Source organism: Oncorhynchus mykiss, chromosome 10 (genome assembly GCF_057628025.1).
Source record: "Oncorhynchus mykiss isolate SJ-2025 chromosome 10, ASM5762802v1, whole genome shotgun sequence".
In the NCBI taxonomy this organism is placed as follows: Eukaryota; Metazoa; Chordata; class Actinopteri; order Salmoniformes; family Salmonidae; genus Oncorhynchus; species Oncorhynchus mykiss.
In genome coordinates, this window is record NC_143031.1 from 76,092,941 (window position 1) to 76,110,000 (window position 17,060).

The 17,060-nt window shown below is 40.1% G+C and overlaps 1 protein-coding gene across 1 annotated transcript; it reads right to left on the reverse strand.

The window, feature by feature from the left end:
- Positions 1–11,164: 11,164 nt before the first annotated feature.
- LOC118941384 (erythroblast NAD(P)(+)--arginine ADP-ribosyltransferase) lies at positions 11,165–14,042 on the reverse strand. Its single transcript, XM_036953880.2, has 3 exons — positions 13,939–14,042; positions 13,680–13,771; positions 11,165–12,408 (listed from the first exon to the last, which is right to left on the reverse strand). Exons 2-3 carry the CDS (start codon positions 13,755–13,757, stop codon positions 11,638–11,640), a joined length of 849 nt encoding a protein of 282 aa, XP_036809775.2. The 5' UTR covers positions 13,758–13,771; positions 13,939–14,042; the 3' UTR covers positions 11,165–11,637.
- Between the last annotated feature and the right edge of the window lie 3,018 nt (positions 14,043–17,060).

Genomic DNA, 17,060 nt, shown 5'->3' on the forward strand with positions numbered 1-17,060 from the left:
ACTCTGGCATTGTGCTGGAGATAATGAACATGAGGATGACAACATGTTTAGACTCTGGCATTGTGCTGGAGATAATGAACATGAGGATGACAACATGTTTAGACTCTGGCATTGTGCTGGAGATAATGAACATGAGGATGACAACATGTTTAGACTCTGGCATTGTGCTGGAGATAATGAACATGAGGATGACAACATGTTTAGACTGGCATTGTGCTGGAGATAATGAACATGAGGATGACAACATGTTTAGACTCTGGCATTGTGCTGGAGATAATGAACATGAGGATGACATCATGTTTAGACTCTGGCATTGTGCTGGAGATAATGAACATGCGGATGACATCATGTTTAGACTCTGGCATTGTGCTGGAGATAATGAACATGAGGATGACAACATGTTTAGACTCTGGCATTGTGCTGGAGATAATGAACATGAGCATGACAACATGTTTAGACTCTGGCATTGTGCTGGAGATAATGAACATGTGGATGACATCATGTTTAGACTCTGGCATTGTGCTGGAGATAATGAACATGAGGATGACAACATGTTTAGACTCTGGCATTGTGCTGGAGATAATGAACATGAGGATGACAAAATGTTTAGACTCTGGCATTGTGCTGGAGATAATGAACATGAGGAGGACAACATGTTTAGACTCTGGCATTGTGCTGGAGATAATGAACATGAGGAGGACAACATGTTTAGACTCTGGCATTGTGCTGGAGATCATGAACATGAGGATGACAACATGTTTAGACTCTGGGATTGTGCTGGAGATAATGAACATGAGGATGACAACATGTTTAGACTCTGGCATTGTGCTGGAGATAATGAACATGAGGATGACAACATGTTTAGACTCTGGCATTGTGCTGGAGATAATGAACATGAGGATGACAACATGTTTAGACTCTGGCATTGTGCTGGAGATAATGAACATGAGGATGACAACATGTTTAGACTCTGGCATTGTGCTGGAGATAATGAACATGAGGATGACAACATGTTTAGACTCTGGCATTGTGCTGGAGATAATGAACATGAGGATGACAACATGTTTAGACTCTGGCATTGTGCTGGAGATAATGAACATGAGGATGACAACATGTTTAGACTCTGGCATTGTGCTGGAGATCATGAACATGAGGAGGACAACATGTTTAGACTCTGGCATTGTGCTGGAGATCATGAACATGAGGATGACAACATGTTTAGACTCTGGGATTGTGCTGGAGATAATGAACATGAGGATGACAACATGTTTAGACTCTGGCATTGTGCTGGAGATAATGAACATGAGGATGACAACATGTTTAGACTCTGGCATTGTGCTGGAGATAATGAACATGAGGATGACAACATGTTTAGACTCTGGCATTGTGCTGGAGATAATGAACATGAGGATGACAACATGTTTAGACTCTGGCATTGTGCTGGAGATAATGAACATGAGGATGACAACATGTTTAGACTCTGGCATTGTGCTGGAGATAATGAACATGAGGATGACAACATGTTTAGACTCTGGCATTGTGCTGGAGATAATGAACATGAGGATGACAACATGTTTAGACTCTGGCATTGTGCTGGAGATAATGAACATGAGGATGACAACATGTTTAGACTCTGGCATTTGTGCTGGAGATAATGAACATGAGGATGACAACATGTTTAGACTCTGGCATTGTGCTGGAGATAATGAACATGAGGATGACAACATGTTTAGACTCTGGCATTGTGCTGGAGATAATGAACATGAGGATGACAACATGTTTAGACTCTGGCATTGTGCTGGAGATAATGAACATGAGGATGACAACATGTTTAGACTCTGGCATTTGTGCTGGAGATAATGAACATGACAACATGTTTAGACTCTGGCATTGTGCTGGAAGATAACGAACATGAGGATGACATCATGTTTAGACTCTGGCATTGTGCTGGAGATAATGAACATGACAACATGTTTAGACTCTGGCATTGTGCTGGAGATAATGAACATGAGGATGACATCATGTTTAGACTCTGGCATTGTGCTGGAGATAATGAACATGAGGATGACAACATGTTTAGACTCTGGCATTGTGCTGGAGATAACAAACATGAGGATGACATCATGTTTAGACTCTGGCATTGTGCTGGAGATAATGAACATGAGGATGACATCATGTTTAGACTCTGGCATTGTGCTGGAGATAATGAACATGACAACATGTTTAGACTCTGGCATTGTGCTGGAGATAATGAACATGAGGATGACATCATGTTTAGACTCTGGCATTGTGCTGGAGATAATGAACATGAGGATGACATCATGTTTAGACTCTGGCATTGTGCTGGAGATAATGAACATGAGGATGACATCATGTTTAGACTCTGGCATTGTGCTGGAGATAATGAACATGAGGATGACAACATGTTTAGACTCTGGCATTGTGCTGGAGATAATGAACATGAGGATGACAACATGTTTAGACTCTGGCATTGTGCTGGAGATAATGAACATGAGGATCACATCATGTTTAGACTCTGGCATTGTGCTGGAGATCATGAACATGAGGATGACAACATGTTTAGACTCTGGCATTGTGCTGGAGATAATGAACATGAGGATGACAACATGTTTAGACTCTGGCATTGTGCTGGAGATAATGAACATGAGGATGACATCATGTTTAGACTCTGGCATTGTGCTGGAGATAATGAACATGAGGATGACATCATGTTTAGACTCTGGCATTGTGCTGGAGATAATGAACATGAGGATGACAACATGTTTAGACTCTGGCATTGTGCTGGAGATAACAAACATGAGGATGACATCATGTTTAGACTCTGGCATTGTGCTGGAGATAATGAACATGAGGATGACATCATGTTTAGACTCTGGCATTGTGCTGGAGATAATGAACATGACAACATGTTTAGACTCTGGCATTGTGCTGGAGATAATGAACATGAGGATGACATCATGTTTAGACTCTGGCATTGTGCTGGAGATAATGAACATGAGGATGACATCATGTTTAGACTCTGGCATTGTGCTGGAGATAATGAACATGAGGATGACAACATGTTTAGACTCTGGCATTGTGCTGGAGATAATGAACATGAGGAGGACAACATGTTTAGACTCTGGCATTGTGCTGGAGATCATGAACATGACAACATGTTTAGACTCTGGGATTGTGCTGGAGATAATGAACATGAGGATGACAACATGTTTAGACTCTGGCATTGTGCTGGAGATAATGAACATGAGGATGACAACATGTTTAGACTCTGGCATTGTGCTGGAGATAATGAACATGAGGATGACAACATGTTTAGACTCTGGCATTGTGCTGGAGATAATGAACATGAGGATGACAACATGTTTAGACTCTGGCATTGTGCTGGAGATAATGAACATGAGGATGACAACATGTTTAGACTCTGGCATTGTGCTGGAGATAATGAACATGAGGATGACAACATGTTTAGACTCTGGCATTGTGCTGGAGATAATGAACATGAGGATGACAACATGTTTAGACTCTGGCATTGTGCTGGAGATAATGAACATGAGGAGGACAACATGTTTAGACTCTGGCATTGTGCTGGAGATCATGAACATGAGGATGACAACATGTTTAGACTCTGGGATTGTGCTGGAGATAATGAACATGAGGATGACAACATGTTTAGACTCTGGCATTGTGCTGGAGATAATGAACATGAGGATGACAACATGTTTAGACTCTGGCATTGTGCTGGAGATAATGAACATGAGGATGACAACATGTTTAGACTCTGGCATTGTGCTGGAGATAATGAACATGAGGATGACAACATGTTTAGACTCTGGCATTGTGCTGGAGATAATGAACATGAGGATGACAACATGTTTAGACTCTGGCATTGTGCTGGAGATAATGAACATGAGGATGACAACATGTTTAGACTCTGGCATTGTGCTGGAGATAATGAACATGAGGATGACAACATGTTTAGACTCTGGCATTGTGCTGGAGATAATGAACATGAGGATGACAACATGTTTAGACTCTGGCATTGTGCTGGAGATAATAAACATGAGGATGACAACATGTTTAGACTCTGGCATTGTGCTGGAGATAATGAACATGAGGATGACAACATGTTTAGACTCTGGCATTGTGCTGGAGATAATGAACATGAGGATGACAACATGTTTAGACTCTGGCATTTGTGCTGGAGATAATGAACATGAGGATGACAACATGTTTAGACTCTGGCATTGTGCTGGAGATAATGAACATGAGGATGACAACATGTTTAGACTCTGGCATTGTGCTGGAGATAATGAACATGAGGATGACAACATGTTTAGACTCTGGCATTGTGCTGGAGATAATGAACATGAGGATGACAACATGTTTAGACTCTGGCATTGTGCTGGAGATAATGAACATGAGGATGACAACATGTTTAGACTCTGGCATTGTGCTGGAAGATAACGAACATGAGGATGACATCATGTTTAGACTCTGGCATTGTGCTGGAGATAATGAACATGACAACATGTTTAGACTCTGGCATTGTGCTGGAGATAATGAACATGAGGATGACATCATGTTTAGACTCTGGCATTGTGCTGGAGATAATGAACATGAGGATGACAACATGTTTAGACTCTGGCATTGTGCTGGAGATAACAAACATGAGGATGACATCATGTTTAGACTCTGGCATTGTGCTGGAGATAATGAACATGAGGATGACATCATGTTTAGACTCTGGCATTGTGCTGGAGATAATGAACATGACAACATGTTTAGACTCTGGCATTGTGCTGGAGATAATGAACATGAGGATGACATCATGTTTAGACTCTGGCATTGTGCTGGAGATAATGAACATGAGGATGACATCATGTTTAGACTCTGGCATTGTGCTGGAGATAATGAACATGAGGATGACATCATGTTTAGACTCTGGCATTGTGCTGGAGATAATGAACATGAGGATGACAACATGTTTAGACTCTGGCATTGTGCTGGAGATAATGAACATGAGGATGACAACATGTTTAGACTCTGGCATTGTGCTGGAGATAATGAACATGAGGATGACATCATGTTTAGACTCTGGCATTGTGCTGGAGATAATGAACATGACAACATGTTTAGACTCTGGCATTGTGCTGGAGATAATGAACATGAGGATGACATCATGTTTAGACTCTGGCATTGTGCTGGAGATAATGAACATGAGGATGACATCATGTTTAGACTCTGGCATTGTGCTGGAGATAATGAACATGAGGATGACATCATGTTTAGACTCTGGCATTGTGCTGGAGATAATGAACATGAGGATGACAACATGTTTAGACTCTGGCATTGTGCTGGAGATAATGAACATGAGGATGACAACATGTTTAGACTCTGGCATTGTGCTGGAGATAATGAACATGAGGATCACATCATGTTTAGACTCTGGCATTGTGCTGGAGATCATGAACATGAGGATGACAACATGTTTAGACTCTGGCATTGTGCTGGAGATAATGAACATGAGGATGACAACATGTTTAGACTCTGGCATTGTGCTGGAGATAATGAACATGAGGATGACATCATGTTTAGACTCTGGCATTGTGCTGGAGATAATGAACATGAGGATGACATCATGTTTAGACTCTGGCATTGTGCTGGAGATAATGAACATGAGGATGACAACATGTTTAGACTCTGGCATTGTGCTGGAGATAACAAACATGAGGATGACATCATGTTTAGACTCTGGCATTGTGCTGGAGATAATGAACATGAGGATGACATCATGTTTAGACTCTGGCATTGTGCTGGAGATAATGAACATGACAACATGTTTAGACTCTGGCATTGTGCTGGAGATAATGAACATGAGGATGACATCATGTTTAGACTCTGGCATTGTGCTGGAGATAATGAACATGAGGATGACATCATGTTTAGACTCTGGCATTGTGCTGGAGATAATGAACATGAGGATGACATCATGTTTAGACTCTGGCATTGTGCTGGAGATAATGAACATGAGGATGACAACATGTTTAGACTCTGGCATTGTGCTGGAGATAATGAACATGAGGATGACAACATGTTTAGACTCTGGCATTGTGCTGGAGATAATGAACATGAGGATGACAACATGTTTAGACTCTGGCATTGTGCTGGAGATAATGAACATGAGGATGACAACATGTTTAGACTCTGGCATTGTGCTGGAGATAATGAACATGAGGATGACAACATGTTTAGACTCTGGCATTTGTGCTGGAGATAATGAACATGACAACATGTTTAGACTCTGGCATTGTGCTGGAGATAATGAACATGAGGATGACAACATGTTTAGACTCTGGCATTGTGCTGGAGATAATGAACATGAGGATGACAACATGTTTAGACTCTGGCATTGTGCTGGAGATAATGAACATGAGGATGACATCATGTTTAGACTCTGGCATTGTGCTGGAGATAATGAACATGAGGATGACATCATGTTTAGACTCTGGCATTGTGCTGGAGATAATGAACATGAGGATGACAACATGTTTAGACTCTGGCATTGTGCTGGAGATAACAAACATGAGGATGACATCATGTTTAGACTCTGGCATTGTGCTGGAGATAATGAACATGAGGATGACATCATGTTTAGACTCTGGCATTGTGCTGGAGATAATGAACATGACAACATGTTTAGACTCTGGCATTGTGCTGGAGATAATGAACATGAGGATGACATCATGTTTAGACTCTGGCATTGTGCTGGAGATAATGAACATGAGGATGACATCATGTTTAGACTCTGGCATTGTGCTGGAGATAATGAACATGAGGATGACATCATGTTTAGACTCTGGCATTGTGCTGGAGATAATGAACATGAGGATGACAACATGTTTAGACTCTGGCATTGTGCTGGAGATAATGAACATGAGGATGACAACATGTTTAGACTCTGGCATTGTGCTGGAGATAATGAACATGAGGATCACATCATGTTTAGACTCTGGCATTGTGCTGGAGATCATGAACATGAGGATGACAACATGTTTAGACTCTGGCATTGTGCTGGAGATAATGAACATGAGGATGACAACATGTTTAGACTCTGGCATTGTGCTGGAGATAATGAACATGAGGATGACATCATGTTTAGACTCTGGCATTGTGCTGGAGATAATGAACATGAGGATGACATCATGTTTAGACTCTGGCATTGTGCTGGAGATAATGAACATGAGGATGACAACATGTTTAGACTCTGGCATTGTGCTGGAGATAATGAACATGAGCATGACAACATGTTTAGACTCTGGCATTGTGCTGGAGATAACAAACATGAGGATGACATCATGTTTAGACTCTGGCATTGTGCTGGAGATAATGAACATGAGGATGACATCATGTTTAGACTCTGGCATTGTGCTGGAGATAATGAACATGACAACATGTTTAGACTCTGGCATTGTGCTGGAGATAATGAACATGAGGATGACATCATGTTTAGACTCTGGCATTGTGCTGGAGATAATGAACATGAGGATGACATCATGTTTAGACTCTGGCATTGTGCTGGAGATAATGAACATGAGGATGACATCATGTTTAGACTCTGGCATTGTGCTGGAGATAATGAACATGAGGATGACAACATGTTTAGACTCTGGCATTGTGCTGGAGATAATGAACATGAGGATGACAACATGTTTAGACTCTGGCATTGTGCTGGAGATAATGAACATGAGGATCACATCATGTTTAGACTCTGGCATTGTGCTGGAGATCATGAACATGAGGATGACAACATGTTTAGACTCTGGCATTGTGCTGGAGATAATGAACATGAGGATGACAACATGTTTAGACTCTGGCATTGTGCTGGAGATAATGAACATGAGGATGACATCATGTTTAGACTCTGGCATTGTGCTGGAGATAATGAACATGAGGATGACATCATGTTTAGACTCTGGCATTGTGCTGGAGATAATGAACATGAGGATGACAACATGTTTAGACTCTGGCATTGTGCTGGAGATAATGAACATGAGCATGACAACATGTTTAGACTCTGGCATTGTGCTGGAGATAATGAACATGAGGATGACATCATGTTTAGACTCTGGCATTGTGCTGGAGATAATGAACATGAGGATGACAACATGTTTAGACTCTGGCATTGTGCTGGAGATAATGAACATGAGGATGACAACATGTTTAGACTCTGGCATTGTGCTGGAGATAATGAACATGAGGATGACATCATGTTTAGACTCTGGCATTGTGCTGGAGATAATGAACATGAGGATGACATCATGTTTAGACCCTGGCATTGTGCTGGAGATAATGAACATGAGAACATGTTTAGACTCTGGCATTGTGCTGGAGATAATGAACATGAGGATGACAACATGTTTAGACTCTGGCATTGTGCTGGAGATAATGAACATGAGGATGACATCATGTTTAGACTCTGGCATTGTGCTGGAGATAATGAACATGAGGATGACAACATGTTTAGACTCTGGCATTGTGCTGGAGATAATGAACATGAGGATGACAACATGTTTAGACTCTGGCATTGTGCTGGAGATAATGAACATGAGGATGACAACATGTTTAGACTCTGGCATTGTGCTGGAGATAATGAACATGAGGATGACAACATGTTTAGACACTGGCATTGTGCTGGAGATAATGAACATGAGGATGACATCATGTTTAGACTCTGGCATTGTGCTGGAGATAATGAACATGAGGATGACAACATGTTTAGACTCTGGCATTGTGCTGGAGATAATGAACATGAGGATGACATCATGTTTAGACTCTGGCATTGTGCTGGAGATAATGAACATGAGGATGACATCATGTTTAGACTCTGGCATTGTGCTGGAGATAATGAACATGAGGATGACAACATGTTTAGACTCTGGCATTGTGCTGGAGATAATGAACATGAGGATGACAACATGTTTAGACTCTGGCATTGTGCTGGAGATAATGAACATGAGGATGACAACATGTTTAGACACTGGCATTGTGCTGGAGATAATGAACATGAGGATGACAACATGTTTAGACTCTGGCATTGTGCTGGAGATAATGAACATGAGGAAGACAACATGTTTAGACTCTGGCATTGTGCTGGAGATAATGAACATGAGGATGACATCATGTTTAGACTCTGGCATTGTGCTGGAGATAATGAACATGAGGATGACATCATGTTTAGACTCTGGCATTGTGCTGGAGATAATGAACATGAGGATGACAACATGTTTAGACTCTGGCATTGTGCTGGAGATAATGAACATGATGATGACAACATGTTTAGACACTGGCATTGTGCTGGAGATAATGAACATGAGGATGACAACATGTTTAGACACTGGCATTGTGCTGGAGATAATGAACATGAGGATGACAACATGTTTAGACTCTGGCATTGTGCTGGAGATAATGAACATGAGGAAGACAACATGTTTAGACTCTGGCATTGTGCTGGAGATAATGAACATGAGGATGACAACATGTTTAGACTCTGGCATTGTGCTGGAGATAATGAACATGAGGATGACAACATGTTTAGACTCTGGCATTGTGCTGGAGATAATGAACATGAGGATGACAACATGTTTAGACTCTGGCATTGTGCTGGAGATAATGAACATGAGGATGACAACATGTTTAGACTCTGGCATTGTGCTGGAGATAATGAACATGAGGATGACTAGTGGTGGGACATTTGTACATTTGACTTGCTTTTTTTTTTACATGATGTTGAATCTTTTTTGGGGGAAATGTATTTTTGTAATATTTGAGAATGTTTTGTAGTTGTCGTTATCCATTGTTTGATGTTCTGAACAAAGCACATTTCAGTAAATATTCCCCCAGTACTAATTGGTAGTTTTCCCATATAATTTTATTGAACCATTTAACTTTGTTAGTTCAGTGTGTCATATAATATGATATCTTAACTATAATCAGAGGGCCATGTAATATTATAATTCAGAAGAGAGAGGCGACCACATGTTCTACTTAACTATGTAATATTATAATTCAGAAGAGGGGGGCGAGCACATGTTCTACTTAACTATGTAATATTATAATTCAGAAGAGGGGGGCGAGCACATGTTCTACTTAACTATGTAATATTATAATTCAGAAGAGAGAGGCGACCACATGTTCTACTTAACTATGTAATATTATAATTCAGAAGAGGGGGACGAGCACATGTTCTACTTAACTATGTAATATTATAATTCAGAAGAGGGGGGCGAGCACATGTTCTACTTAACTATGTAATATTATAATTCAGAAGAGGGGGGCGAGCACATGTTCTACTTAACTATGTAATATTATAATTCAGAAGAGGGGGGCGAGCACATGTTCTGCTTAACTATGTAATATTTTAATTTGAAGTTTTAGGTCAGTCAAAAGGGTAGTACACCAGAAATTCAAAAAAGTTGTGATACTTTTACTAAATCAGGGATAGGCAACATTGATGTGGGTGAGGACCACAAAAAAATCTGAACTCAAGATGACGGGCTGCAGTTGCCCCCCTCCCCCACACCTATTGCAAGCAAAACATTTAGTGGCCCCACTCTTGACAGCAGAAATGTTTTTTATGTTTCACTGTTAATTTTGTGCATTTTTACACATTTTGCCATGGGATGTAGAGAACATTTAGCAGTTTTCTAACTAACTAATGCAATTCTACTCATTTTGCCTTGGGGCGGAGGGGAAAATTAGCTGTTTTCCAGCTCATTTCCTGTAATTCTCCACATGTTGCCATGGTGCGAAGAGAAGGAATTGCCTGTGGGTCGCCCGTTGCCCATCCCTGTACTAAATATTCCCACGTCTCCAGCTTCTTTGCAACACTTCATGACACAACACCACCAGACCACTTTTTTTCCCATCATTGTTTATGTTACAGACAATTTTGACTTCACAGCTTGGCCATAGTGGGAACCGACCATTGGTTGATGCAATGCAACGTCTACAAGGAAGTGGACCTTGACCAAGTGTTAGAGGAATTCAATTCCTATATGTTTAATACCCAATTCAATTAATACACTCAGCCCATTTCTAAGGATTTGTAAGAAACTTATTTGCATAAAATGGGCGGAGACCAGTCTCAAAGTCAAGCACTAGCGTTTATTCTCGAGAGTACTGAACATGATACAATTTACCACAGGTTATAAACTGTAAATGATGTCATTAGTTTTCGAAACTGTCCCGTCTCTTCTTCACCCTGGTACAAAGGCAATATCTCAAGCCTTCCTACATCGTCTCTCACCAATTTAGATAATTTATGACCAAGCCACGGTCTTCCTGTGTAGATAAGCATCCTAGCCAGTCTGAGTTCATTAATTTCTACCAAGGAACAGACAGTCATTGTTCTAATTCTTGATTATATTTACACACATTATATTCAGTACTAGGATTAAAAGAAAATTCATACATCTATACAGTAACATAATAGAATTCTGATTAGTCAGTCCTGATTGAAATGTATACATAATTAGTCATTATTGATAAAAAATCCCTTAACACCAAGACATTCACATGTCACAAATGTCAGGTGTTACATGATGTTACAGGGTTTGTTTATTTTTTGTCTTTTTCGACAATATTGCAATTCAATTGACTTTGGGTTGTTTTTGTGCTCTCTAGTTCGTAGACAATCTCACATTCACTCTTATCATCTTTGTCCTTATCTTCCAATACTTTATTCTTGGTCACCTCAGCAATTTTGAAAACCTCATATGGGGGAATCAACACCTCTTTTTCATCATTCAATTGAGATAAACCTGCCAGGGAAGCACCAAAACAGGTAGTGATCTTAAAACATGTCTTCCAATCTGCAAAAAATTTAGCCACAAGCTCGTCGGTAGATGATGAAGCAAATTGGCCAAATCGCATGGTGTGACCTTTTTCTCCTTGGAAAGCTCGAGTGCTTCCACGAAAGGTTTTTTCACACTTTTTCCCCTGGGCTTTATTAAGAATACGTAAGGCATCAGACAACAGGAAATGCAAGGAGTGATACTTGTAATCGGTCTTGTAGCGCTTCCCTAGGGTACGAGTGGCCTCATTGAATGACTCGAAAATGCTCTTTCCTGTATTCACATACACATGAATTGCCCTTAAATGGTCATTAGACAGTTCATTGTTAGAGTTATAGTTGTTGTCATACACCTTCATAGCATCTTCCCAAGCGCCTTTGAATTTGCTGTCAATATTTTTCTCATTTGGTAGGAAGGTTTTTTTCACCTCAGAGAGCATATTCTCCCTGCAGCCCTCATAGGAGTCATCGATAGAGTCAGGGGCCATGTCAAGCTGTATTGGGTCGAGATTACGACGATTCAGTCGGGGATGAATCTTCAGGAAAGGGAAGAGACAGGTAACACTTTAATTACAGTGGTGAAATGTATTATTCATAAAGAGTCATGAAGCCTTTATACTGTATGCATGACATAAAGAGTCATGAAGCCTTTATACTGTATGCATGACATAAAGAGTCATGAAGCCTTTATACTGTATGCATGACATAAAGAGTCACGAAGCCTTTATACTGTATGCATGACATAAAGAGTCATGAAGCCTTTATATGCATGACATAAAGAGTCATGAAGCCTTTATATGCATGACATAAAGAGTCATGAAGCCTTTATATGCATGACATAAAGAGTCATGAAGCCTTTATGTGTACACATACTTATACATGTATTGGGTACAATCAGAGAAGACACATTAGTGTTTACCAGCACTAGTAACTGATTCATGAATTATTTTCCACCACGATTGGTAAAGTGGCACTCTTTGGATGTTATAACACATTCATAGGAATTCAAACTTATTCATGAATACTTTCTCATGACTTACTGAAAAATGATGAAGTTGTGTTGTGACATTTTGGCCTTACTCAGTCCTCTTTTAAGACTACAGTCTGTAGGTGCTACAAAGCAATAATTGGTTTAATTTGAAGCTTTAATAGTGAGTAGTATTTCCGTAACAGTTTCCTTACATTAATTAATGAACCACAGAGGTATCCCCGCTCTAAGGGTGGTAACACATTGAGATCTGATTCATTTGATTAAATGCAATTACATGTTTTAGGGCTGCAACCATAGAAATACAATGTATTTATGCTACTAAAAAAGCTATTGTCAACTTCATGTCTGTGGTTATTTTGTTCACTGTCAGCCTATTTGTGCAACTGTTATTGAATTTGCATAGAAAAGTAATGTGGTTGCAAATGCAACTGGGGCCATGTAAATCATTTTTACGCTACTGATTCCACCAGTGGAACCTTGTATGACCACACATGTCTATTATGTGACCGAGCACAGTAAAATGAAGTCACCGCCCTGCCCTACCTCAAAGAAGGCCTTTCATCATAGAAATAGAATTACTATTGTGATTATGATTTCCACGGTAAATTGGAAAGTTCAGTCAATGGGCATTATGGGTAATGTAGTAATTCTACATTTTTCAAGTTGGTTACCCATGGCAACCGTAGCATCCCCCCCCCCCCCCTCCAAACAAAAAGGAGAGAAAGAACTGACACATGGTATTTAAAGTGGCAAGTAACATGTAATAAATAAAAAAAGATCTTACAATTCAATGTAACAGATTTGAGAGATTCGTACCATCTTTGATTCCACACCCAGAGTCCAATCATGGAAGACACACAGCAAAGCAAAGGATAGGATGTTTTCTCTCCCCATGACTTCAACAGGTCCTGTAGTAAAACAACATGCAAAGGGAACAGTGGTTGAATAGTGGTCAGCAATAGTCACTTATATTAAAGTTTAAGAATATAAATGATAAATGATTATTATTATAGAAGTTCCCTCCAGGAAAAATGTAATTATTCTAAGTCAGAGTCAAATAAATGTTACAACTTACGTTACTCTTGTGCTCCTGTTGGGTGTAGCTTCACCAGGTCTTCTTGACTTTGATGTCTCTTGGTGTGTCTCTATCTGTTGTTGCTCTTGGTGTGTCTTCTTCAGTCAGGGCTGTATTTGATCCTGTCTGACCATTTACATAGAACCCACGTGAACGTTAAATTTGACTATCATACACCACAGACTCTCGTGTCAGCCTCCCATTGGTTGTTTTTAATAGTTCCTTTATATACTTTGGTCTAATTCTTCTGTCCTTTTTTGGACTTTGGCTTTTACTTCTGCCTGGACAGTAACATTAACACAAGGCTCATAGTTCTGCCTGGACAGGAACATTAACACGGTTTATAGTTCTGCCTGGACAGGAACATTACCACAAGGCTCATAGTTCTGCCTGGACAGGAACATTAACACAAGGCTTATAGTTCTGCCTGGACAGTAACATTAACACAAGGCTTATAGTTCTGCCTGGACAGTACATTGACAAGGCTTATAGTTCTGCCTGGACAGGAACATTAACACAAGGCTTATAGTTCTGCCTGGACAGGACCATTAACACAAGGCTTATAGTTCTGCCTGGACAGTAACATTAACACAAGGCTTATAGTTCTGCCTGGACAGTAACATTAACAAGGCTTATAGTTCTGCCTGGACAGGAACATTAACACGGTTTATAGTTCTGCCTGGACAGTAACATTAACACAGTTTATAGTTCTGCCTGGACAGTAACATTAACACAAGGCTTATAGTTCTGCCTGGACAGTAACATTAACACGGCTTATAGTTCTGCCTGGACAGTAACATTAACACAAGGCTTATAGTTCTGCCTGGACAGTAACATTAACACGCCTTATAGTTCTGCCTGGACAGGAACATTACCACAAGGCTCATAGTTCTGCCTGGACAGTAACATTAACACAAGGCTTATAGTTCTGCCTGGACAGTAACATTAACACAAGGCGTATAGTTCTGCCTGGACAGTAACATTACCACAAGGCTTATAGTTCTGCCTGGACAGTAACATTACCACAAGGCTTATAGTTCTGCCTGGACAGGAACATTAACACAAGGCTTATAGTTCTGCCTGGACAGTAACATTAACACGGTATATAGTTCTGCCTGGACAGTAACATTAACACGGCTCATAGTTCTGCCTGGACAGGACCATTAACACAAGGCTTATAGTTCTGCCTGGACAGGAACATTAACACAAGGCTTATAGTTCTGCCTGGACAGGAACATTAACACAAGGCTTATAGTTCTGCCTGGACAGGAACATTAACACAAGGCTTATAGTTCTGCCTGGACAGGAACATTAACACAAGGCTCATAGTTCTGCCTGGACAGGAACATTAACACGCCTTATAGTTCTGCCTGGACAGTAACATTACCACAAGGCTTGCTCTGTATCTTTACCTGATAACGTACTGCAGGATAGAGCCATTCCCATACAGTACTGTAAATTAGTAACATGCTGTTGAGTTGTATACATTTTCAGAAGTCTGGACATGTCTACTGTCCCTCTTACTGAACATCCCCCTCCTCCCACGTCAATACAACACTCATCCACCCTCTCTTCTTAAATGCCAAATACAATAAGTCATGTTGAGACAGTGGCTTCAACAAATGTAAAAAGACTACTTAATGACTATCTCTAGCCAGTGGGTTTGAGTGGCGTGTCTCCTCTCTCACTACTGGCTATTATATCATTCAGTGTTGTTTTAAAAGTCACTGCTACACGTTCCTGCACCATTAGAATGTTTTCTGTCTGCTTGGCCTTTATGTAGTGTACACTAGATCTGACTACATCCCACCACTCAGTTGCTGAAAATAACCTAGAACATGTAAATATACCTGGCTCTGTCCATACTGGTCTTTTTTCTGTCCCTTTGAATACACCTCAACCACAACATTACATAATACTGTGTTCAATAGTGCCTCTAACATTTTCTGCCTTGAGATAATGTAAATTCTGCCTTGAGATAATGTAAATTCTAGCTTGAGATCATTTGAATTCTACCTTGAGGTTTTAGGCTATTGTTCCAGCCCAGCACTAAAATACCTCATACCACTAGTTAAAGCCACTGTCTGCAAGGTGCCCAGTAATTTCACATACTTGAAATATAACTGTAACAGCTTTCTTCTATCTCCTCCTCGGACGAGGTGTAGCAAGGATCGGACCAAAATGCAGCGTGTAGATTGCAATCCATGTTCAATAAACAAATGTAAAACACGAATCAATTATAAACACTACAAAACAAATAACGTAACGTAACGAAAACGAAAACAGCCTATACTTGCGTAAACTAACACAGCGACAGGACTAAGGACAATCACCCACGACAAACTCAAAGAATATGGCTGCCTAAATATGGTTCCCAATCAGAGACAACGATAAACACCTGCCTCTGATTGAGAACCACTCCAGACAGCCATAGACTTTGCTAGATAACCCCACTAGCTACAATCCCAATACATACACACCAAAACCCCAAGACAAAACACACCACAATACAAAAACCCCATGCCACACCCTGGCCTGACCCAATACATGAAGATAAACACAAAATACTTAGACCAGGGCGTGACAATAACCCTTAATTGTGAAAGGTATTCAAGACGAGTCATATTATTATGTAATTGTCTTACTTTATTATAACCCCCATAAATGTAGCACATGTTTCTACAATTGTGTTTGTTATGTAATTTGAGACTTATTTAGAGCTTCAAATCACCTTTAAAACATGTAATGGGATGCCATTCCTTTAGCACCACAGGTATAGAAATTAAGTGGTCGTTCTGATATTTCTTTATTTTTACTTTGGATGATGTGCATATTGTTTTCTAGGTATTATTACTGCACGGTTGGAGCTAGAAACACAAGCATTTCACTGCACCTGCGATAACATATGCAAATCTGTGTACACAACCAATAAAGTTTGATTTGAAGTGCTAGTTTCATGTGAAAATCTCGTAGCATGCATTTTTTTTTACATTGTTGTTGGTGGCCCATTCCATCATATATGGTATACAACATAGTTACAGTAAATATTGTTACTGTAAATGCTACAGTAAATACAGTTACAGTAAGTGCTACAGTACATATAGTTACAGTAAATGCTACAG